The 25,924-nt window shown below is 36.5% G+C and overlaps 1 protein-coding gene across 2 annotated transcripts in view; it reads right to left on the reverse strand.

Annotated features, from left to right (window-relative positions):
- Positions 1–10,317: 10,317 nt before the first annotated feature.
- FGF7 (fibroblast growth factor 7) overlaps positions 10,318–25,924 on the reverse strand; it is a 28,294-nt gene continuing 12,687 nt past the window's right edge. The window contains exons 3-4 of one of the 2 annotated variants that reach the window (XM_010137955.1): positions 11,454–11,557; positions 10,318–11,076 (exon numbers count right to left, since the gene is read on the reverse strand). In XM_010137955.1, the coding sequence (XP_010136257.1) occupies positions 10,882–11,076; positions 11,454–11,557 (299 nt within the window). In that variant the 3' untranslated portion in view covers positions 10,318–10,881. The remainder of the gene's footprint in view (positions 11,077–11,453; positions 11,558–25,924) is intronic. The other variant, XM_010137954.1, reaches the window with a different exon arrangement.

The following is a 25,924-nucleotide window of genomic DNA, read 5'->3' on the forward strand; positions in this document are numbered from 1 at the left end:
TCTGTGAGGGCCTCCCGCCCCAGTCCAGCTTCTTCACGTTTTGCGTCGCAAAACCTGAGCAGAAACCGCATCCCGTTACCTGTAGGGCGGAGACCTGCCCTCTGCGGCCCGTTTGCATCCCGGGTTTCCTTGCCGTCGCGGAACGTTCCGGACGCTTCCCGTGAAGTGTTTCCTGCGCGGGCGGTGGTGCTGCTCGGCAGGGTCTGTCCGCTCGGTAGCGGTACCTGGGAACCATTCTGGTGGGAGGCTGAAGGCTTCGTCCCGCTCCCGTGTTAGCTCCGAGAAAGCTCCATCGGTCAGAGATTTTTACCTGTTTTTTTTCCCCACCTGGTAGTACCCCTGCTGCGTGCTTAACAGTTGACACCAGGGCTGGGAGCATCGCGCTGGCATCTTCCTTCCTTGTTGTTTGGCGTCTTGCTCTAAATGGGGCCTGGGGTCTTTTCTGTGGAATTCCTTGGCCCGGGTCAGGAGGCTGCACCACAGTACCACGTACCCAGTATTCAGTGTTTAGCAACGGCATTTTTAGGTTGAAGCAACTAAGCTAAACCAGCAGTTTTGGTATGGAGAATATTCCTCTTGACTCCGTGAAACGCAGTCTGTGATATATTAGTTGTAATAGCCTTAGGGGCAAAGGTTGACAGTGTAGGCAAATTCTATGCCAAATTTTGAGCTCGGTTACACCCCAAAAACCTCACTGACTTCAGCGGTATTGCATCCAGTGGCAGCGGATTCTACCAGCATTCTCTTACTTGTTTTGTTTTGACTCGTTCATTTTTCCATGCGAACATTATGTTAATGCGTTGCAGTAGTAGGGAAGAATGGCTAGATTTCACCATCCATGTTTTTAAATCTCCTTATGCTGTGACAATATGCCTTGATGTGCAGTAGTTAATTATGCCAAAATAACAAGATGTTTATTGGACACAAAGAAAACTTCTATAATAGTTCCTAAAATTCTTGGCAAACTTAATTACAGTAGATTTTACTGAGTGTACCATCTCTTCCCTTGACTGAGTGTTTTCGTTGAGTGCCTAATCCAGAACTTCTTGTCTGGGAACAAACAGAGCCTCCTCATTATTTAAAAGCAGGCTCTGAAATCCGAATAAAAGTGTACTTTTATCCTATACAGTTATTTGCACAAAAGCTGCAATATTAACAAAACCATTTTTAGGAATGGTTGCTGTGTCACTTTTGTTTCGGGTTCTTAATTTCACAATTTACCAAGATAATTTTTGTTTCAAACCCATATTTCTCACACTCTGTTTCTGCTCAGATGTGACAGCGTAAAGTTTGAGGTTTTAATTATACTGAACTGGGAAGATACTGGTTGATTGATTTCAGTGAGAGTTCTGCTAATCTCCCATTTCTTCCAACTTCAAACCAAGACCTGAGTATGTAAGAACAGTGCAGATTTGCCAGGTAATTGGACATTCATTTTTTCTTCAGTAATGTGTTTTAGAAATACATAAATAATAATGATATAAATATTTTGCGTGGAGGTACTGAGAAGAAAATGGAAGTTCTGCCTTTATGATTAAGTGTCCTTACGTATCTTTCACATTTTTAGCATGTTTCTTGACATCCAGGAATGCGTAGTGTTCTTTTGTTTATTGGGAGAAAGTACAATGAACATGCTCTCTCTATATGCAATAATGATAACTTTGACTGTAGGTTTTAGTTATCTAAAGTTTAACTATTTGCTAATATATGTTATCTTCGGGGTTTTTTAATCAATTTTTACTGTATGTCAGCAGAAAATGCAAAAGCCTTCTTTTACTTTTGAAGAATTCTTATGGTCTCAAAATTTGGTGAATATTATCATTAAGTTTTACTATTCAGACATTTTATGAGCCAAAAAATTTAACTTTCTGATTGCTTTTCCTCACCATTTCTGACTGAAACTTACAGGCACTTACTCTCTGGCACTTACAGGCATATGCTTCCAGCTCTTTTTTGTAGCCTTTTTAGATACGGTGTTCTTCTTTCTTTGGCAGGTATATGCTGGTTGTTTGTCACAAGTAATTTTGTCGCTTTCTGTGAAGCATTTCCTGAATCCAGTAATGTTTTTATTGTGATTAATTCTGATCGTCGGTATACAAATACGCATAAATAGTTTAAAACACTAGCAAAGAATCTGAGCTGACTATCCACAGTGTTATTTCTCTTTAAGGAAAAACAAAGCTGCATCAGACATTTCAAAATGTTTTGGCAAAAACAGGTCAAGCAAAGTATGTATCCTGCTTTAATTGTTAAACTGCTATATAACTCTGTCCTGACAAAGCTGTTTAGTATCCCACAGCTGACGCTGTGGAAGCATACTGGATTCTAAATGTTTATTTGTGTAGCAAGATCCGCTAGGCTGGACCTCCCAGCATTCTGTGGTGGTAAAGTCTTACTGCAAATATGAGGCATTTCTGACAACCCGCTTGTGTTTCTATCTTTTTATCATGACACATGTTAGATCCTGTTTTGAAACTGTTCCTGTGTAAAGTGACTGAGCGTGAGGCTAGATTAGCATTTTTCAGTTGAATTTAATTAAATATTTTCCCCCATTAAATTAAGCTGTGATGTCATTTGGTGTTTAAAAGCTCATATGCCTGAGAAGTTGAGTGGATGGGAACCGACAATCTCTTTGGAGCCGCTATCAGGATGATACTGAAAAGAAAATATTGTAGTTTTAAGGTTGTATGTGGGCTGTAACACAGTCCAGTCATTGCCTTATTGCAGTGACTCTGTTCTCTAGCAGCTCTGAAGGCTATAAAAGTCCTCAACTATTGCAGAGTTAGACAGCAAGGATCTAATCACGCCCAGAGCCGTAACTTACAGTTGAGCTGATGAATGCAGATTTCATTTCACTACTTTCTTTGTGCAGCTCTGTAGGAGAAGTATTCTGGAAGAATCTATGGTAAGCACAGAAATGCAGTCAGGAAGGAAGCCTTAAAATTCAAGCCCTAAGCAAAACTGTACTAATTCCTGGAAAAGCTGCTGAACGTACTGAGGTTTTTTGGGTTGAAACCGAAAACTAGGAGATCTTCCCTAGCAACTATTTGTAGGTGGCCTTGAAGGTGTCCCGCTATAAAAAATGGTCACTTTGTAGAAGTTTTCTTACAGAATTCGGAGTGTACCTGTCCTGGAAGTTTCCATTCAAAGTAGTATTACATTACCATTAAATATCTTCATGTTTTAACAGTAACAGTTTATGATTTTTAGATCGTATGTGTCATTTAGTATCCATTCCAAAACTTAGATTTAGAGCAGATTTCTATCTTTAGTGCTTATTTATTTAGACTTCATGTCAATGTGGATTTCATTATCTTGTATGTTGAAGCTGATTGACAAATGCAATAGAAATATGTTTTTGAAGTAGATATGAAATACAGAAATATTTTCTCAAAACCTTTCTCTGTGTCAGTCACTGTTTGTTGGGCAGAATTTCCTTTTTAGTTACAGACAGAGAAAATTGTATGTAGAAAAAGATTACCCTGAAAAATTTAATTTAGAGAAGGTTTACGTACTTGAAAGTTATATATGCAGCAAACTCCAAATGGGCCTTTCACTTGGAAGAGCTGGGTAAACCCACAGTATGCTCTGTAATGTATAACCTCTATAAATAGATAATGGGTAGAATTAAGTGGAACTTAGTCAGACCAGGGAAAAATTCTAAGAAACTAGGAGACCACTGCTGTGACATACATTCTGAATCTGCATGAAACTTATAGTGAAAGAGCTCTGCAAAATCCTGCTGGAACGAATATTGAAAACCACTGAATAAAGTAAATTATGTATTGCTGCCAGAATAATTCACAGCCTCAACAAAACAATATGCAAATGTATTAGGTTACTAGAATTGGAAAAACCACAAAGTAAGGACATTCACCCACGTGCAAAACCAGGCAGAAGCAGAAGGGAGATAGCAAAAACTATCCTGGTTCACTTTTAAGTATAGGAATATAATAATTTCACTTAACAGACTTGGATCCCAAGTCTAAAGTGATCACGAGCATAAAAATCTACACATTGGAGACAGGAAATAAAGCATTTTTAATTTAATTTAGGAATATTCATAGGGTGATTTTCAAAATTAACAAACGTTTTTCTAAATTAAATTTTTGATTTTCAGATCTAAACCCAAGGAAATGTGTGTGGAAGAAATGGCATCTCGAAAGCTGCCACAGTAAGTGATACCAGTAAAGCTGCTACTGCTAACGTACAATTTAGTGCATCTGCCAGTTCTTCAGCAGCCAGTGGAGTCTTGTAAATATTTTTAAACACATAATGCATGTTACTTTATGCACTTTGGAATGAAATTTCTGGTACAATGCAAAATCTAATTGTCAGCAGAAGTTATTATTATTATTTTCAGTTGTTCTGCACAAAATTGAATTGTGGATTTTGATGAACCCTAAACAAATATCCTCCCAATATTCTGATCCTTCTTTAGATTAAGCAGTAAAAAATATTACAAGGTATTTAAAGAAGCTGCTGATACTCCATCTAGTAAAATCCGATGGTTTGATTTGTCAGTTCCTCTGATACTCATGACAGCTACTATGTTTTCGATTCTTTTCTGTGGCACCTGGGTCCCATTTTCAATCTGTCTTGCATTCTAGCCTCTAACTTCTACCCCAACCATAACCAAACAACTTTTCCCATTCTTGCCTTCTTTTCCCCCCCATCCTTTTACCTATGGGCTCATAGGCTTTTTTGGATTTAGATCATTCCCCGGTCACCAAGGTAGGAAAACCTTACTTTCGTTGCAAAATAATTCAGTGGAAAATATCTGGGAGAAAACTTGTGAATGTGCACCATAGGTGTCATTTAAGGCAGTGAAGTCTCTGATTCTTTGATTTTCCATTTTCTAGTGTATAATTTGATATATAAAATAGGGATATTGATTGCAAGTCTTAAAGATGAGCTGAAAAATTATGTTAGAAATTGTTTAGTGATGGAATCTACCTGAAGGCAAAAAGATATCTCTGTGCAAATTCTCACAGCTACTCACCCTGCTCTGTTGATAACAGTCTTCCCACTCCCCAGCCCCTGCCATTTTCAGTGATACCGCTCTGACGTGTTTCCTCTACACTTACGTGAAATGCTTAGAAAAAGATGGAGGGTTGTCTCTTGTATCTGTTAATGTTAAGAAGAGGTTTGGAACATGCTGTACTTGGGAAATCCTAAATTAGTGAAGTACCACAGACATGCCAGAGGAGGGAACGTGTTCTGGTATGTGCTGTGATTCCCGCAAAGCAGGAGAGTTGCGCTTGAGATCTAGCCGAAGGATTTGGTCTCTTCAAATGAATACGGCTTTGTAGAATCTTTGTACGGGCTGGCTCTGCACATCGGTGGCTTAATAAAGTGAACTTTCTTTCTGTCCTTATGTATTGCCTGCTAGCTTTCCTGAATAGTTGCCCTTTTTTCCTTCAGTATTTCTTTCGAGTGTAATTCAAAAAATTCAGTGTGGTTTCTTGAAAGTTGAAAGTCGGTGTTACTCTCAGCAAGTTATAGTATTGAAAGGAAATTCTTGTTTACAGAATCAATTTTTTGAGTGTTGCTCAGTTTGCAGTACAGTTTTTAGAAGCAGAAATGTTTTTGAACAGAAGAACATTTGGGTTTAAAAACCAATATACTACAAGAAAACCTAAACTCAGTGGAAACATTTGCACGGTCTTTACAAATTCCAATCGTTTTGTTCTGGTATAATCATATTTCTACTTTCTTGGTAATTGTAGTACTTTCCTAGTATGTGGAAACAAGAATATGAAACCGAGTAGAAAGTGATTATTTGTGAAATAGGTTCACTAAATCACCTCAGCCATTGATTGTAATAACACTTCTGACCTAAGGGAGTCTGTTTGAATGACAGTACATTTCTGAAGTCACTGAAGCTGTTGTTATCTTGATATTTCTCTCCAAGATATAATGAGTTGTTTTTACCTATGACAATAACATAAAAGGGAGAAGCCTTACTGTTGTAGCTCTTCCTGTTAATATCCTGCTTTAGGCTTGCAGGACACTTACAGCTCTGATCGATAATCACTTGTTCTTTTTATGTCCACTGCAAACATAGTTGCTTGCCCAGATCTTTTTTGGTGCCTGGTTTTCGATGAAGTCAATGAAAATAGGACACACGGGCAAGTCAGCTGTCATATTAACGTGTCATGTCTTACAAGAGCTGAGTGTCCATGGTTTCCAAATGTTTCCAGAGTTCCTGTACTGTGCAATAAAATCACAGCGACTCATATAGACATGAAGGAGCTAACCTGGTTAGCCAGGTTGAACAGAGGTACCAACGGAACTGTGACAGTACGGCGTCCTGTGCAATAAAAGACGTCACTATGAATGTGGATAGAACACCTCCTCTGCCGACCTGTGCCCCGTTGTGATCAGTCTGGTAATTTAAAGCTGGTGTGGGTGTCTGTTTAACGTTTTAGCAGCACGAACGAGACTTGAACCTCGTGTTTTTACTTACCAAACAGGACATTTAGAGTGGCTTGCTTAATGTTCTGTAAGGAATCTGTAGCAGAACCAGATTTCAAAGGCCAGTAGACGAACCATGAAAACTCAGCAGTCGCTAGCCAATGACCTTGTCCATCTAAACTGGTGCTGTCCAAGGTGATAGTACATTGTGTTTATGCTTGGACAGCCTGTTCTAATTGTAAAGGGTGCTGAATTCTGATTAAAATTATACCACGTAACATTGTTAATATAGAAACATTTCTAGTGGTAATAAAGATGTTACTGAATTGATTGGAAGAATAGGGAGGTGATTCTTCCCCTCTACTCAGTACTGGTGACACTAACCTGGAGAACTGCGTGCAGGTCCAGGGACATACTAGATAGAGTCCAATGAAGGGCCACAAAGGTCACTAGGGGACTGGTGCATCTGCCCCATGAGGAAAGGCTGCGAGAGCTGGGATTATTTAGCCTGGAGAAAAGAAGGCTCAGGGGCGGTGTTGTCAGTGTATGTAAGTACCTGAAGGGAGAGTGCAAAGCCAGGCTCTTTCCAGTGGTGCCTTTTTAGACATTTTGCTGTGTGAACGTCATTAAAGTTAATATAAATGTAGTTTTAAAATCTCATGCAACTTCTTTCCCATCTGAAATTCTGCTTTAAACACAGTCCTAAACTTAAAAATTGTTCTACAAAAAGCACAGAGAAGTTAGCTTTTTTCTGCTAACAAATTCACCTTCTCTTCTAAGTAAACGTGATTTAAATAACTGTTGCCTTTTAAAACTCATCCAGTGATGTGAGCAGTTGAATTTATCTTTTTTTTTTGTTTTTAAACATTAGTTTTAAAAAATTGTATTATTTGCTCTAAGTATGGATCTGAACTCTGATGACTGTTGCCCTGATTTCCTGGGAAAAATCATCTAACATGTCACTTTAATTTTCTAGAAACGTTAAATGTCACGAAATTATTATGTTTTCAAAAAGTTAGTGCTGAGGCTTTAGGTTGCATAGCCTTATAAAGTATTCGGAGTACTCGGATACTGGTTGTTGAGTGCGGTGAATTACTGTTGATCTCTTATTACTTTATTGATTGAACATTAACTTACATTTTGCTTCAGCTCATTCAAAAAGAATATACATCTTCTCTTCAAAAAGTAATTCAAAACGCAGACATGTGTATTTTAATTACTCCGTTAATCATTTAGTAATCTGATTATTACAGATGCTATGCACAGTGATGTTATAAAGTACTTTCAACAGAACTAAAAGTCAGACTGTATTGTAACATATTGTGTCTCTTAAAGGTCGTGGAAATTGTCCAATTGTCATTTTTTCTTGTGTTATGGAGTGTATACCTTCAATGACATACAAGTTATTAGAGATAAACTATGAGTCAAATGTGTGATTATCCCCCTAACATGGAAAATGTGTTTTGTGTAGTTGTTCAAAGAGGTTGAACTGCTCTCTAAATGTCTGTCTTAAAAAAAAATATTACTCTCATAAGGAATCACAGGCTCATTTGGGTTGGAAGGATGCGGCAGGTCTCTTGTCCAATCTCCTGCTCAAAGTAGGCCCAAACTGAATTTAGACTTGCTTAGGGCTTTGTCCTGTCAGGTCTTGAAAACCTCCAAGAATGGAGATTCTGCAGTCTTCTGTGAGATTCCCCAGATGAGATTAGCTCATTTCTGTGTCAGTATTTATGAGCACTAATACAAAAGATGCAGTAAGTAGAACCTGGTTAATTAAATTTAAGGAGCCTGCATTATGGATCGGTTTCTGGGAAATGCGAATGGTTACTGAAGGTGGATAAACAGAATGGCTGTTTAACCACAGGAGCTTGTATTTCAGTTCTAAACCACAGTTTATTTACGCTTTGTAGTATCAGTGGTAAACAAAGAAAAAAAACCCCAGAAAACCAATGCATCTGAAGGAAAACCAAAGACATGACAATTGAGAGTGGCTTTTATAGCCCACGTAGTTTGGGTTTTCCCGAACTGTTGGTATTACAAATGTTAGTAATGAGCTCTATCCAGATGGGTGTGTCTGTTTCTTTTCACAAGAATATGTTTTCCTCTCCCATGGTCCGTTGCGTGATGGATGTTGAGATTGGATTGTGATGTAATTGATAGAAGAGGCTTTTGGAGGATATCAAGGTGCCTCGGCTTACCTGCTAATGATGGTAATACAGCGATACATTAGATAAAGCATATAGTATGAGGGCTAATTACCATTGCGGTTAAGGAATTTTATATTCTTGAATTACATAGTCAAAAGACCTTTAGAAGAGCTTGTCTGTATCCAGATTTAGTTTCAAGCTTTTTTTTTCTGCATATATATTCATATGTTAATAAGCATATTCACATTTTAATTTAAACTTCATGAAAGCTTTTAGACACTATCTTAATGAAATTTTATTCTTTTAATTTTTATTTCAAACCTTCAGCTAACCTCGTTTGGATCTAGAAACTTGTGTGAGTATGTTAATGTTGATCATGAATGTGAACTTTGTTGCGGTGTTGTTACAATCAGGAAGAAGTGCAGTGCAGTCAGTTATCAGCACAGGGGTGTCTTTGATAGGACACCCTCCTGCGTGTGGTGAACAGGAGGTAAACTAGCAAAAGCACAGTAAAGGTTTACTGATGTAGCTGTATTGACAATTTTATTTTTTTTTTTGCATAGACCGGTTTATATCTACACTTTGATGTTTGATATTAGCAAGTCAAAAATCATAGTGATTTGCTGGTTATTGTATTTGTTAAACAAGTTGATTTTTTTTTAAAAGAAGTATTTGTTAAAGATAATTATTGCTGTTTTCTGTGAGTGCTGTTATAAAATAAGTGTCTCGTAGGAAAAATTGGTTATCTCTTGACACTTGTAATGAAAAGCAGAGCATTTAAGACTATTAGTAATGGACTTGACTCCATCCCAGTGATCTAGGAGCTCTTTTAGCTAATTTTTTGGTGGTTATCAAAGTGCAATTATCACAATACCAAGAAAACTTGCAGGCATACTGAACAGAATGAAATTATATCATGCATTGACCACACAGGGCTTAGTCGAACTCTTCAATACCTAGAAAATTAAGATGTCTTTTCACCAGGTCACAACGGTTTAATCTGGAGTTTTAAACTAGTCATACAGGCTCTTGCCTGTTTGTGTACCTCTGAGGATGAGGATAGGTTCTGCCATCTGGGGATTAGCGTCAGTCCCTTCCGGAGCAGTAACCTTCTTTTACCTGCTGTAACTCTGAGCATGCTAGTCACGCAGTTAGCGAGAGTACACGGCACAGATTTTTTACATTTTTGCATTTTTTCTTGTGAGATGTCCGTTGTGCGATTTGCTGCAGGCTGTCATTTTTGTCTGCCATCCAATGTATGTTGGCAAGAGCGTTGTGTACTAGTCTTTGTGTCTGGACACAGAAAAAAATTCATGTGTCTCAGCCAGACCATTTTGTTATTCCTTTAGAATTAAAAGCATATGAAACAGATGCAGCTTAATAAGTAATTTTTTTTATAAATAACATTTAAATAACTTAGAACAATAAAGTTCAAATACAACTTAAAATAAAGTTTAATGCTGTAACAACAGAAAAAGCATGTATAAGAATGGAAAAACAATAATGAAAGCTGTATGCCCTAACAGGAATTATACAAAAGATAGGATATGTTACATAAAAAACCTTAATATGTCTGAATTTTTGCTTCATCGTTATATAAAATGTTGATTTGTGAAAAGTGAGATGAAGTACATTATTTATTCCTATTCGTATTTTACATACACTATTTGAAACATCTTTTAGAGCAGCATTAGGTATTTGTTTCATTAATAGATAGGAACATTTTGTAGTAGAGTAAACTTATTTTTTCCAAACTAACTCTTTTATCTGAATACAACAATAAACATTTACAAGATTATATATTTTTTTATCATATATTTTATGTATAGGATATCGGTTTCTTGGGGGAAGTATTTAAAATACTGCTCAGCCTCCACATTTACTATTGACTTGATAATCTGACAACTCATTCCAGCAGCCTTAAAGTCTGACATATTTTACACAACATTATCATCTGCTTAATATTATTATAGCAGCCATATTTAAGAAGCAGATAGTTTTTTTAAATAAAATATTATCAGATAATCAAGTAATGACTCATTCTTCGGGGTAAATTAATTTAAGAAACTACCCAGTTACAATGACTAAGATAATGATTGTACAACTCTTTAGAATTTTTTACAACTTTTAGTTAGTAAATCTGGTTTTGTGTATATTTTCAAATCTTCTCATGTAGTCTCTTAAAAATAAACATAAACGCGCAAGTCCAGCTTGTTCAGTTTCTCAGTAGTATTCCAGCCTCTCTTCATATTTTGTCAAATAGTCTTCTTAAAAATAATCTTCCTGCTGGAACTAGTTCTTTATAGATCGATTGTGATTAGGATATTGCCAGAGGAAGAAAGTGGGATGCTCTGTGTTCTTTCTTTGTTTTTTTACCTTTCATGGGGACCCCCTTGTGATTTAATGTAACAAACATCTCCTTTCCTTTGTGTGTCCATTTTGCAGAAGCATATGTATTATAATGGTTTTCTTCGATCAGTTCTATGAAGTTGCAGTCTTCGTTACATACTTTCTGTTGAGAATAAATAGTAAGATAGAGCAAAATAAGTACAAGTGGTTTTAAAATACTTGGATTAGGGTAGATGAGAGAATATACATTAGAAACTCCACATGTGATTATTATTTTTAATAAATAAATGGGACTTCTGAAATCTGAGTGTTGAATATTTTAGCTTTGTCTATTTCCCCTTAGTATACCGCATTTTTTAAAAGTATATACATTCTAGTCACTAAATTTTTTTAATGGACATAAAAGTCTAATCTGTAAGGTAAGTACAGGATACGTTTTAATTTGTTAGGAATCTGTTTTACACAAACTATACAGATGCTACATCTGAAAATACGTATCTTTAAGATGATTGTACACACAGGAGAGATTTGCATCCATACCTTTCCATAGAGTCTTCCTGACTTGTTCATTGCCAGGAAATATTCACTTTCCACTCCTTTGATTGCCACTATTCCAACTGCCACTGTTCGGATTTCTAGAATACCTGCAAAGGCACACAGTAAGGGCTGTGAAATGATGGTTCTCCAGTCAACTTGGAAGGTTTAGTTGAACTAATGACCTGTAACACTTCTGTGTTTATTGACAATCAGCAGTGATCATTCTTAGAAAACAGAAAAATTATGTATTTATTCATGTGAAGAAAGGGCTGGGCTTTAAAAATTGTCTGTATGTGATTATGTCTGCACTTTAAAAATTGTGTGGTGGTAGTTTTTCAGTATCTACTGATGTTGTCATGTTAGTATAAATAATTTTACTATTTTGAAAGACTCAGTGTATCTTAGAATGTACAGGCTCAGGGTTTCATTTGGAAGAATTATATACATAGCCATCGAAGTTCACAGAATTTGTGTAAAGCCTTTATTTTGAAGACTTGTGTAGCAGTATCGTCTCCTTGAAAGAGTGCAAACCTTAGAACTTGTGAGTGATAGAAAACAGACCACAATGTCTTAAATAACATAAAGTATTTGCCTGACCTTTGTGTGCTTTTATGACTGATCGGAGCTGCAAAGATATGTGTATTTGAAAATCATTAAAATCTGCTCCGAGAACTTCCTTATGCAAAACCAGAAAACATTTAGAGTTGTTTTGTGTGAATTATTTTAATCTCACTGATGTATATCTGGAATAGCTTTCCATAGTCACTAAGATAAGTTACCTGCAACATAAAAAATATTCTTATGTTAATAAACAAAACCAAACAACCGGGCAAAGGCAGGAGAATGGAAAACAACAAGGTTGTTTTCAAGCTTAAATATTACTGTTGTTTTAAGCAATAGGTCAGAGTTACACTTCTGAATTCGCACCAGTTTCTTCCATATTGAGTCACCCACAGAGCTGAGTGCAGTAGCGTCTGTACCGTGACCCGTTCTCCAGAGCGGGCTCTTTCAAAGCCAGCCAACCCCAGGCAAATTCCGACCGCCAAGCGCGGGGGAGACAGGTGAAGGAGGGGAAGAGAGAGGCTAGTGTTAGATTGTCACCTGAAGATGACCTTCCTTTTGAACAAACCGTTTTCTTTTTTTCTTTTTCGAGTTCGTATTGACTCTTTACAGCCACTGCATATGATGATAATTTTTCATTAATTAGCTTTTTTCAGAAAGGCATTAAATATCTATGGTATTTCTCCTTCCCTGTGGTTTTTTTAATATGCTGATATCCTTTGCTTTCTTTACTGTTCTGTTTTCCTTTCTTCCTTGATATTCCCGAGCAGCCTGGTCTAGTTGAAGATGTCCCTGCTCACTGCAGGGGTGTTGGACCTTTTAATGTCCCTTCCAACCCAAAACATTCTAAGATTACTGATGCATCAGTCCTAGCCTGTAGTGCTTACTTTTCTCTTCCTTTTTCCCTGCCTCTTTTTATGGTGTCTGCCCCGCTGGGTGTTCATCTGTGAACACTGACACTTCTGGACTTCACTGTAATGCTCAGCCAACTTTTAAGAAAAGCACTTAGAATTCTTTGACAAGTTCCGCTCTGCTGCAGGCCCAGCAACAATTCTCACAAAGGGTAATTTCTAACTGAAACTCACAAAAATTATATTAACTTTCATTCAAATTTCACTTTAGAAAAACCACAGTGAGGCTGAAAACCAGATGAACATCTGCATCTAGCCAGAGAACATAGCAGTGGAATGGATCTCTGGGTCATCAAGTCCAGTGCTCTGCTAGCCTGGGAATTGCATCAGATAATTCTCTTTTCATAAACTTTGCCAATACTAAATTGCAGTTGTTATTTCTTTGCCCCCAGTGTTTCCGCTGAAGGCTGTTCCAGAGTTTGATTTATTTTAATGGCTAGAGACTCTGTAGTAATTTGCAATCTGCATTTTTTTCAGTGACAGCTTATATCCATTTATTCTTCCGCCTATACTGGCCATTAACTTAAGGAGTGTCTTTTTTTTGTTTTTTTTTTTTTTTTTTTTTTTTTTTTTTAATCTATGTTTGAGTTTCCTATTTATACAGAATTTTTTAAAATGATAGATTCAAAATTACTTTTTAAAACAACTCTTGCTAATAGTAATTGAGTTTTCCGTGAGTAAGCTGTTGTTGGCTGAAGTTACAGTAGTAAAAAATACTACCACTTTTAAAAAGAAAATGCTAAAAGATTTTGTCCAAGGCAATATTATTATTAGAATTTTTACATTATTTTTTAGCTTGTTTCTTTTCTGAAGTAGATGGTGACATTCGTACTACTTTGTAGGAATTATTTTACTTTGGTTTTTGCATACTTTATTCTCAGTTGAGAATAAATGTCTTTCATGTGGGAACTTTACACTACCCATATAGAATTTGGTATAGGATAGAAACTGGAGATGTAAAAATATTTTATGAGCCTCCCGTGTAGGAAATCTAAATGGCAAAATAAAATGTTATCTATCAAAGTTATATTCTACTTATGATTTACAAGGGCGGCGTGTGTGATTGATAGACTTTTTTTATTCAGCTCTTTACATACTTTTCCATCTTATTTGTTAAAATGCCATTTGCATAGAAAGCAATGCACTTTAACTGAAGACATATAATTTGAGATTCATAAATTGTTATGCCTGTTCAGTACTGTTTGCTAGATTATGTGCTTTTTCACAATTTTTAGTAATTGTGTACCCCCAGAATTAAGGCTAGCTCTCAGTAAATAACATTGGATACCCTGACTGGCAGGGGGTATGAAATCCAAAGAATGTTTTAGGTCTTTGAATGGCACTTTCCTAAAGATACTCTGCCTGTGCCTCTCTCCCTAAAGTTTAGTGAGGGAACTTCACATGAACTCTCCAATAACGATGGCACATTTAAAATGTAATATTGGCAATATTAAAGAAAAACGACCCACAGAGAGTTCAGTGGAAATAGAGCTGGTGTATTCGTGATTCTTTGCTCAGGACTTGGCTATCTCAGAATTAAAACCTGAATGTTCTTGTGTTTCTGTTCCCAGTTCTAGATTGTGTCTCATCTGTTCTGGTGTGTCTTAATGTATTCCCAAAGGAGAAAGCGAGCATCATCTTTTTCCCTCTTCAGCAAAGCATTTGTGTGATCTGGGTCCCTGAGGCAGCATCTCACCTGCACTTTTGTATTTGATGTGCAAGTGATTCATCCCTGAGTTCCTCTCTCTATTTTAAGGCATATGACACAAGTTCCTTAAGCAATAAGACAGCATGTTGTAAGCTCCCTATTATTCTTCTGGAGACTGTGTCTCAGTAATTCTTCAGTTCTTTTCAGAAATATGGTATTTCTGCAATTCATTTAATATTATTTTATTTAAATAGATGAATTATAAAGAAAAAGGAACCACAATTTTTAGCAAACTGTGAAAAATAAGACTCAACTGTGTAGTTAGAACTGTTAGAACAGCTGATTTTAGCTGAGAATTCGATTTATGATCTTTCAGTATATGGTATTTTGTATGGAACTCACTTGTTTTCTTAATTACAAAATGTCGCATATACACATGAATTTAAAATTTCTTCCTTTATGTACAGAAATGGTGGAGACTATTCAGGTTGGGAAGTCATATGCTGAAAGTTGATTAGTTTATCGGTGTCAGCGTTGCAGTTGTATCACATGCTTAAATTTAGTATCCAATATCAGAGGTCTCTCAGAGACCAGGAAGAATGATTTTTGCGTAATACGCAATTTAATACAGACAGAGATTTCAGTTCTTTAACTGATTTACAAGGTGCTTCTGAACATGCAGGATTTATAAGGTGACCATATTTTTCCTGCACACCTATTATACACTTCATAATTCTCAAAGCACAAGTTCTTTGATGAACTAGTTAATGGAACCTTGAACACTTACAAACACTGTGAGAACATCTGAAATACTTTTCTATTTGTTTAATACTTAATATATAGACACTCAACACAGACTTTGAGGTTAGAGAGACATGTGCATAATGGAAATCACTGTCTCTTCCACTTACAATTTTGTAACATATAAATATAAAAAAAAGCTTTTATATTATGTCATAATTAAAGCACCAAAGCAGGAAATTCCTAAAGGATGTACCAAAGAATAAAATAATAAATCCATGAAATAAAGTAAGTTGGATTTTTCTCCTCTTGTTTCATTTCCTTTCAGTCTTTGTCTTAAGATACCGTGTTATATTATGCTATATGATGTTATAGTCATGTTGGTCTGTCTATCTTGTATGTGTTCCTGGTACTCAGTCATTGTAAAAGAAATTGCGTCATGGTAAACAGACACTAGGATGCGTTGCTGCAGATAGGAACCTCATCCATCAGAAGGTGTCAAGAGTAATAAAACTGTTCAACCAGCATTTTGGCCAACTGCGGGTATTTCCTGTGTCTTCGGTGCTTTCTGTAGTCATCTGCTACTGGCAGTTCTTGCCAGTGGGATGCTGGGATAAATGAAATTTGGATCTGCACTGATATGGTTATCCTTATGCTCTTAGTGCATGTGGTTTGTTACACAGTTGTCATTGTTACGTGCAGCCAAGTCTGTGAATGTGATCTTTTTAGTTAGTTTGGGTTTTGTTGTTTGTTTTTTTTTTAAAAATACCTCTTTTCTCTTTCATTTTGAAATTCTGCATCATTGCAATGTCTTAAATAAGCGGAGCCAGGAACAACATTTGGTGTGCTGGAAAGTAACCCAAAAATCTCATTTTTCTATAAATGCAACATGAGCTTTGCTTTTGAGTAATGAAAAGTATTAAAATCAACACCACCACAGTAATATACTCTCAAGATTAGCTTGATAAGGATGGTATCTGAATTAAGCAAAACTCACAAAAGCTAAAGAGTGTCTTTTCTAGTATACCATTTTTGACTGTCTTTAAGATATGGACTGATTTAAAATGTATTAGCTTCATTGCTCCTCTACTGTGAACCTGATAGCTGAGCTTCAGAGTTCATGATAGTTCTTGTTATCTGACTCATTGCAGGAGGTAAATCCCTATATCCACATAAAAACGGTAATAGAAGTAAACCTGCCATGTTGTGTTATGTTTGTAGGCCATTTTATACATAAAGGCAAAAATTCTATGCTCCTTAAAGGGAATAGTAAGATTTCAGCTAACTCAGTAAAGCCAGGATTTTATCCCTAAGGTAGTTCCGTCAGTGAGGCCGGAGAGGTATAGTAAGCTAAAATTTTTCATTACAAAACCCATACAGAAATAGAGGAAAAGCCAAACAAGCACTCGTGAGATCCATCTGTGCCAGTTCCTAAGTGTTAGTTTATGTAGCACCACGTAAAGAACTAAAATCTACAGTCAGAAATTCTGATAAGGAAAAGCTCTTCTCAGTCTAGTAGTAAACCATTCCTTGTCTTGTTTTAGCAAGTCCATTCTTATGTGCTTCCTTTTGAAGTAAAAAGGACTAATCCTCTCAATTTCTATTCATGAAAAGGAAAAATTCACCAAGCTAAGATGGGAAAGAGAAAATTCCTCTGTGTAGATTGTTTCATTTAAATACTCTTTTATCAGTCTAATAATGAAAATTACTTTAAAGACATACTTAAATTGCTAAGATGCTGATGATAAGTTCTGAAGGCCAAACTTCGACAAGGTCTTAAATGTCCTTCATTTAAAAATAAAAATGTTTTTCAGTTACTTTATCTAAAGCATCCACATAAAAGTTCAGAAGAGGTTCAAGAGAAGACTTGAATACACCACAAAGTAACTGGGTAAGAAATCAGATTAAAGCCAGAAGTAGAAATAAAAAAACCCCTGAAAATGGGCACACAAAATTGAAACCAACTGTAATTTCTATAAAATCAGCACGAAATTCTGAACAATTTTACATGGTTGCATGGTCAGTGTATCCAATGTAGCTTAAAATTCCTGTAGTGAATGAGGTTTCTTACAGAGCTGGAATTCTGTCTGGTGTACACAGAGGACACGGCTGAGATAGGCTGCTTCTCTTCAGAGGAAGATGACTGCAGCAAGCTTTTTAACCACTTGGAGCTTTAAACATTAAGTTTTAAACCGTTGATATAAAATCCAGTAGAAAAAACCCCAAAGAAACAAAACAACCCTTTAGGTTGGCACAGCAGTTTTAGTGCATGAAATAGATATTGTTTTCTGGAGATAATCTGCATAAGGAATGAGGTGAGTTTCCTGGCATTCTGGTCTAGGATGACCGTTGGTCAGTACTTTAGAAGTAGACACTTCTATGTCTGGGCTTACGCCATGACTGTGGCCTAGAAGACAGGACGGTACCTCAGGCTGGAAATTTTTGTGGAAATACTGGTGTTCAGCCACATCATTGATACAAAATAGAGCATTCTCATGTGAGAGAATTCCTTCCTGGCAAGTGGTATTGAGATAGTGAGTATCTTCTTTAAATTTAATTAATATTTCCACATTAACATTTTCATCATCTTTTTATTTGTCAAACTTTTTTGCCTTTACAATGCAATAGTACTGTGACATTTTATTTATTTTAACAAATCTTTGTTTTTATTGCTACACAATCTGTTTACAGATTATATTAAACTAATTTCTAGTGGTATGCAGCTATAGCTGAATAGGCAGAGTTTCTTTGTGTTTTCCCATAATATCCTCAAATAACAATACCCTATCTATAACTTAAGTAGTGAGAGCCTTGTGATTTAGCAAAATTGGGGCATTTTTTCCTTAATCATTTGGCAGCCAAGAGTTTGAACGAGCAATTGCAATTCTTGCTTCTGCAAGGAAACCGGTAAGCGCAGCACATCACTGCAAATTCAGCAGGCGGTAACAACCTGTCCAGTGAGTCTTTGGAAGAGAAGAGAGAGCAGAACCACCAAGCTAGATATCTTTTCACGTTCTAGGAACTGCCCCAGTATGTCAGGTGGTAAGATTTTGGAAGAGGTTTTAAAGTGCACGGGTTCAGCCACTCATCAGCTAGCTCTTTTTCCACACATTTCATATCCCCTCAATATCTACCACCTGTCTGATAACTGCTCCTCGATTTGTCAGTATCAAAGACATTAACTCAAAGTGAATTTTGGCACCCATTACATTTTTCAGCAAGGCTGACAGCAATTTCATCCTGGTATTCTTCTGTTCTGTAAGGTACATATGTCGTGAGAAAATGTTTAAGGGTAATACGGAAACCAGAAGGAATAAAGAAACTGGTAAGAAGACTACAGAAGTCTTCTAAATGCTGGGAAGAAGGGAAAAGGAAAGAAAAGGAAAAATTTTTAAGGAAAGAAAAGCAAAACCAAATGTTCAGAAGCTAGTTATTTTACAATCTTATTGTTTCCTTTTAAAAAAATGGCTAACAGGTAATATATCTAATGTTAATTTAAAAAATATCCTAACTGCTTTATAATACTAAATTCTGTGCAATATTTACAGCACTTCATTTCTGGTGGCCTCTCTGTGCACTGAAGCTGAAAAAAACCCGTCTGTTGCTGATTCGTAGGGGTAGGGAGGCTGGCCCTGACAGTTAAGCACAAACACCCGTTGCTAAACAGAACGGTCCTAGGATAAAGTATGTGGAATCTCAAACAGGGAAAGGGCAGGCAGAAAAGTCCTGGAGGAAGAATAAGTCAAAACAAAATGAAACCTCTAAATTTCACTAGCTTGTGTTTCTAATTAATTAAATTTGGAGCATAAATTTATGAATTCAGTTGGCATTTGCAGATGATGGAAGGCCAAGCAAAATGCTCCCATCGTTGTTACAGGACAGTGTTTGATGGTATTTGATGTAACTCCATCTTTTGTTCTGGGGTTTAATAAGTTAGTGTTTGTGCCTCAAAGCAAGAAAATACAAATCATGATGGTCAATCGTACAGTATGTTGGGAAACTTTCATGGTGTTATTGGTGCATGCATGCATTTGGTGAGCCAGCACGGTAAATGATTCGTTGGCCGGCTTTTACTCTTGGAATGTTTTTTCAGAGGAGTCTATCAGTATTTGTTTTCCAAAAGTAAAGGAATATTTTCACTGAATAGTTTTGTAAGTCATTGGATTCAGGAAACATTACCCCTTTCTATCTCTTTTTTTGAAAATAGTGTGTATATTGTGAAGTATTGTTTGTGCTTAAGGTATTTTGATTCTAAATAATTTTTAAATAATTATAATCTATTTTAAATGAACTCAAAGTTCATTTTTAGGTAGAGCAATTTGTGTGCTCATTCGCTGTCAAATATAAAAGGTAATGGTAAACATTTTACTGCAAACAAAGGCATTAATTTAAGAGACGTAACATGATTTAATTCTTTTTTTTACCCTTCTCCATTATTAAATCACAATTGATAGAAAGTTTCAATTGATTGAAAGAATTTTCCTTTGTATTTTATGCTTCCATTAGCAAGAGAGTGCGTAGACTATGTGAAGCACTCTACGTATGACTGTAAAAATGATCCTGCACATAAACAATGGACCTGTCAAGAACAGTTGAAGCTGCTGCTTCAGTGAGGTGCCAGACATCTGGATATCAGGACAAATATTTAAAGCACTCAGAACTCCTGGTTTTGTCCTGTGTGTAATTTCCGAGCAGGAAAAATTGTAGTTGTCTGAGGAAACGTGATTAATGATAGATATTCCTTAAGGACTTGATGCAGCATATTGTTCAAGCACCCTCAAGTAGCAGAATTTGCTTATAAGATTTAGTCCATGTGAAGAACATGTTTGATTAAGCATAAGTAGCTGATGTTTAATTACCTTTTAGCGATTCATTGGGCACAAAAAGAGTATGCATACTGTATTAAAAGAAAAGTCAACCGATTGCTAAAGAAGTCCATCAAAGTATTCTATATACTTCAGTGGATTTTCATTTATTGACCGTTTTAGAGATTCCTTACTTGACATTACGTTATCCATAAATTCCTCTGCTGTTTACCAATCCTGCAAACTGATTAATACATGCATTGCAAGATAGAACAGATTTATAATAAGCCATTGTCCTGGTGGTATCCAACAGTTGACACGTCAAGGTTTCTGAAAGAAACTACCACCTTGATAACTCCATGAAGATAGTATAAAAATAAATTGCTGGATGAGAATCAAACAGAAGAGTGTTGTATCTTGTAACAGGGAACTAAAATGACTCTTTAGAAATGCTGTTATTTTACTTACAAGATCTATTCTTTGCATGTGTACTTGGACTTGTGGGTGTTTACCTTTATGACGGAAAAGGAAGGGATAAGCTGAGCTCCACTCCTAAGTCTGCATTGTGCGAAGTACCTACACAGTTTCGCTTGCATCATCAGATGTATAACCTGGCCTTATGAACACGCGTTGCTGGTACCACAGCGTGAACAGAAGGTTTGAACTTCCACGCTGATGTTTAGGAGATACACCTCACTGTTTTTACTTACAAACTTAGCACATTTGATCTGCAGTGGGAAATATTAAAAGCCATAATGGCTTTTCTAGTTATTTTTCAATAAAGAAATGTAAATGTAAAACAGAACTCATCAGTTTACAACACTCAGTAATTACTAATTACTGTAGTGAGGGTTTCAGTGACCATATTGCAATGAATTATCGCTGGAGAAAGCTTAGCATTTCTGAGTGTTTTTAATTATTGTACAGCCTGTTTGACCTCAGTTTTATACCAACTCTCTGCTAGCGTTAGATAGGTTTTAAATCAAATACTTCACTCTTCACTGAAAATGGTAGTGTAGTAAGAAGGCTACAGCCCAAGTAAGTTGGGCTAAGGTATTCTGACTCTAAATCGCCCTTCTGTGCACGTGTCTCTGAAACACTGGTGCTTTGGATCACTGCCTTTCCAATAATTCTCTTGATTTGATCTTACAAAAGGGTGTGACATTTCTCATTGAAGTAGATTGTAAAACCATGGAACTTTTAAATTTAGCAGTCTGATTGTGAAAGCAGTACATAGTAATGATTGAATAACATACTGCCCCGGGCAGGCATACGCTAGTGAATTTCTCATTAAACTTGTTAGAGCCCTTCACTTTGCTGATCTCCACTGTGCATTTCATAGAAACATTTTCTTGATTAGCCTTTTACACAGCACGCAGTCATTTCTCGGTTTTGCAGGAAACTACATTTCCTTCCAATAAAAATTGCCTTGGAGCTAAACATATGGTTATAATGAAAAATAATACTATTTTTTAGAATTAATAGTGTCATGTGAAATCCAAGTCTTAATCTGCAGTCTGAAAAAGTTCTCTCTTATTACAGCATTAATAATTTGCTGATATTGAAAATGGAAAAAAAAGTGTGGAATGACTGTTTACAAAATGTGATTGTTTCCAAGCAGTAAGAAAATTAATGATTTAATAGTTTAGAGCTAAACTTGAAAAGCACTTTCCCTGCAGCTCAGAGGAAGGTTATTTCTAGTATTTAAATCTTCTGTGCCAATTTCACTGTTTGAGCTTTGCAGACTTTTAAAATCTAGCTTCAAAATAGCAAAAGTAAATGTAGAATGCTGCTCATTAACCTCTTCACAGCAAAATGAGGTACATCCGTTCAGTGGTGCAAAACTTCCCAAATTTAGAGCTTCAGTGCCTACAGCTATTTTGATTATCTGAAACTTGGAAAATTCTACAACGGACCAGAACCTTCTGTCTCTCCACATTCTTCCGTAATGCAAAAGTCTTTAAATATATTAATTTGTTCTTTGATACTTGTTACAATGTGATTTTTTGTTTTCATCTAGTGAAGAGCTGGTGTTTTGGTGTCTTGCCCCAGCGTTATTGATGATTAAGTTTCCTTTCGCCTTTGCTGAGTAGAATTGTTGATCATAGTTGACATAAAACTAGTAATTTATACAGAAGACTTTTGTTTTTCTAAGGAAAACAGGAGTGCATATTCACGTAATTGTTCTGTGTACAAGGCATCAGTTTATTCATTATCTGAGTTGTGTTCTGAAGAACTTCAATTCTAGGTGCATTTCACCTGCTGTTAGGGCTTTCCACCTGAATAAGCTGGCTGCAGGCAGTTGCAAAGGTGGCTTAAATGTCACATGGTGCTGGGTGCTGGAGCTGTTCAGTTAAAGGGGGCAAAACCACATCTAAGACAGGACCTTTTCTTTTTGTCCGTGAAGTATTCCCTCACCCTCAAGGTCTAGCTGTTTCATTCTGCATATTGTACCATCTCCAGCTGTTCCTGTGGCAGCTTTTCTGGTCCCTGAAATAGGCTCAACAGAAGGAATGGCAGAGCCGTGTTCTGGGGACAAACTGAATCTAAGAACTGCCTTCCTGTTCTTTCAAGATAATTTAAAATGATATGTTGTCGACAAACATAACTAAAAGCCATTTTTAAATGTTCATTGGATTATAACAATGACATTCTCGGTGCTGAAAACTGTATAATCCATTTAAAGTAAAATACATTTTTAATCATGAAAATATTCCCAGATGTAGCTAATAACTGAATTATATAAAATAATTAAAATTCAGAAGGTGGACACGTAAGAAAGAAGCTGGCTGCAATATTCCAGAACTTGAATGTATACTTAGGTGCCTCTGGTGTAGGAGCAAATAGTTTTAAATAGTTTGAAATTCTGGAGAGTAAAATTTTGTTTCATGCAATTCAGAGAGTGTTTAGTTCATAAACACTGCACTGCCTATCGCAGGAGGTAGCCTCTTTCCCACTCTAAGCAGCTATGTCGACCGCAGGGCAAGCACGACCCAACTGAACACATTTTAGTTCAGTTTCCAAATCAGATCTGCTACTTGGTGCAGGATCAGCTGAACCAGACATAAAAATATATCAACTACAGCATCTATAGGAACACAAGCAGGCAGTATGTAATTGCTTTCAAGGTAAAAAAGAGCTGCTAAGAAAAATCATACTAACCCTTTGCTGCACCACAGAGTGGGAAGTGATAGAAACCATCTGGCTCTTTCTGACTTCAAAACACTACTGGACATATATTTATATGATATGGCCTCTCAAATTGTACTGGTTTGCTGCCAACAAATAATTTAGATAGAGTTGAACTTTCAAAATCTATATTAGACCAAACATGGAAATATGAAATAATCAGAGAAATTTAAAAATATCTGAAAATCAAAACAAATCTAATAATTTAATCCAATTCTGATAAATAAATCAGCATTTTTGTACCTGATGTTTCTACTGTCTTGCTTGTATATGGATCAAAATGTGTGTCAGTTATGCAACTGACTTTTTTTTCCCCAAACAGCTTAATAATTCCTTGTCTTAATTTTGCCTAATGTCTTTCATATACTTCCAGTAACATGCTGGTTTTGCCAGTCTAAAGATTTTGTCAAGATTAAAGCCTGACTTTAGGGAAATCAATAGAGTATTGCCATTGCACACAGGCAGCACTTTCAAACCTCTCTCTCTGTTTACATGATATTTATAAATGTTACTGTCCAGTTAATCTTTAGTTGTCTTCTAACTTTACAATTCTGTATCAAAACTGAAAAAAACAGCCACATCAGCAGCAGTGGAGAAAATTGTTCCTCTGGTTCAGGACCAATTGCTCTTACCAGAGTAAATATTCTATGGGAGCTGTAGCCGAATTTCTCTTTGAGTTTGTATCTATTTGTATGATTTTTATAATGCTTTTTAAAATTCAGCTGAATTACCCAGTTTGAAAATCAGACTTTTTTTTTTTTCGGTTTTGACTTCAAATGCTAGGATGTAGAGGAAGTCAGGTTTGAATTCGATGATACAAATATTCTTGCACACAGCTTTGCACATGTGCATTGTCTCAGGAGGTCAGTGAGAACACTATTGCACCTAGTCCCATGTACGTATTTTCTGAAGTCCATAGCCTTTCTGTGCTTTGCTTCTCTCAAGTCTTACACAGAAATAGTGTCCTAGCTTTTTAGTGAAAGTTACTTGTACCCTAAAGGTAGAAGGAACTCTAGAACTAAGGGGTGTACATTCCAGTGTGTTGTGTTAGAACAGCGTGATGTTATCTTCTGAGGAGATGTTATCAGTCACAGCTAAAATGTAAACAGTCATGGAATAAAGACAGCAGTACCGAACAGCAACAGAGCATAGGATTAGCCAAATTACGAGAAAAGCTTCTTTGAACTTTTTTGTTAGCTTGAACACACTTTTATTATGTTACTGGTTTGTACACAGCCCAGTTTCCCATTGCTTATGTTCTGATTTTAATGTTCCCAAGTGTGAATCAGTGCAGTTATGTTTCTTTAAATTCAATTATCATTGTTTATATCAGCTAAAGCTATATAAAGGGAACATATAAAAGGGAGACTATGAAGTTAGCTGCCTTGGGTTGTTCTCCACTGTTCCTTTGCATTAGCACCAATAACCCCGCCTACAGGCTAATTTAAAAGGAGGGTTTTCATATATACCCAGTGCTGCTTAACTGCACCTTTAGTTACTGAAACATTCCCCAAAACCTAGCCCTTAATGATTTAGGAGACCAAGTCTCTTAAAAAGATTCTTTCAACATTTCGACAGCAATTGCCCTAAAACAATTAAACTGTGAAATGTTAGTTAAATTGATCTGCCGTAACAGTTGTCTCTCAGTTAAGCAGAGGAATATTTAAAATGCAACATAAACAGCATCACTTCTTTACAAGCTAAGCGAAGGTTTTTTGTGGCCCTGAACTGCAAGTTCAGGATGCGAGTTCTCTTGTGCCGGTAAATGGCAGTAGTTAGTTTTCTTGGCTTTCAGAGCACACAGGTAGACTGTATGATGACTGTTTATAATAAAGTTACCTGTGACCAGTCTGTTAAAGGATTTAAAATCTTAAATTCCATTCCATCCTGGCCATATTGTTATATTGGCAGAATTCCAAATTTCCATCTTTGACAATAATCGAGCAACCTGCTTGATAGGCTACGGTGCATAAGCATAAGGACATACTTTTCTTTTGATCTGGAGACAATTGGAAGGTCTCCTACCACTCAAGCATTCGATTACAGCTTCAAACAGGGGCCTTTGGAAGTGCTTCACTTCACTTTTAAATTTTTTCTGCCACAATTCACAGAATTCTTGTCTTGCTTTTATATGTGTTGGTGTCATGAAGTTTTGATGAGCTCCACAGAAGCACTATGTAAGCAATCCCTAGCAAACCCTATGGACCCCTGTAAAATCTGGAAAACAGCTGGCCTGTGATTTGTAGATGTTTGAAAACATGCGTTTCAGTTCATGGGCTTAAACAAGGACCATGTTGAAGCAGGGAATAGTAAAATGTTCTTTGTAAAGAAGCAGAGTAACATGGTAGAGATTTCTTCCATAGGTTCACAGAGCTGGAGGACTTAGGTAAAGCTTAGTGGGTGTTTAATATTAGGCTATGGGCTGTAGCCAAAGCTCTATGTGCAGGTAAAGGGTTTGCAGCTCTTAGCTTGTATAATTTTGTGATGGGCAGACTCAAGCTGTTTTTGGTTCTGCATTGTATTTATGATCATTCCTACTCCTTACGGTACTGTTCTCTTCTAGTGTTTGTAACATAAAAGTAAAACAAAAGTTGCTGTGTAACATTGAACTCAGCAGGA

Source organism: Buceros rhinoceros, unplaced genomic scaffold (genome assembly GCF_000710305.1).
Source record: "Buceros rhinoceros silvestris isolate BGI_N320 unplaced genomic scaffold, ASM71030v1 scaffold5886, whole genome shotgun sequence".
In the NCBI taxonomy this organism is placed as follows: Eukaryota; Metazoa; Chordata; class Aves; order Bucerotiformes; family Bucerotidae; genus Buceros; species Buceros rhinoceros.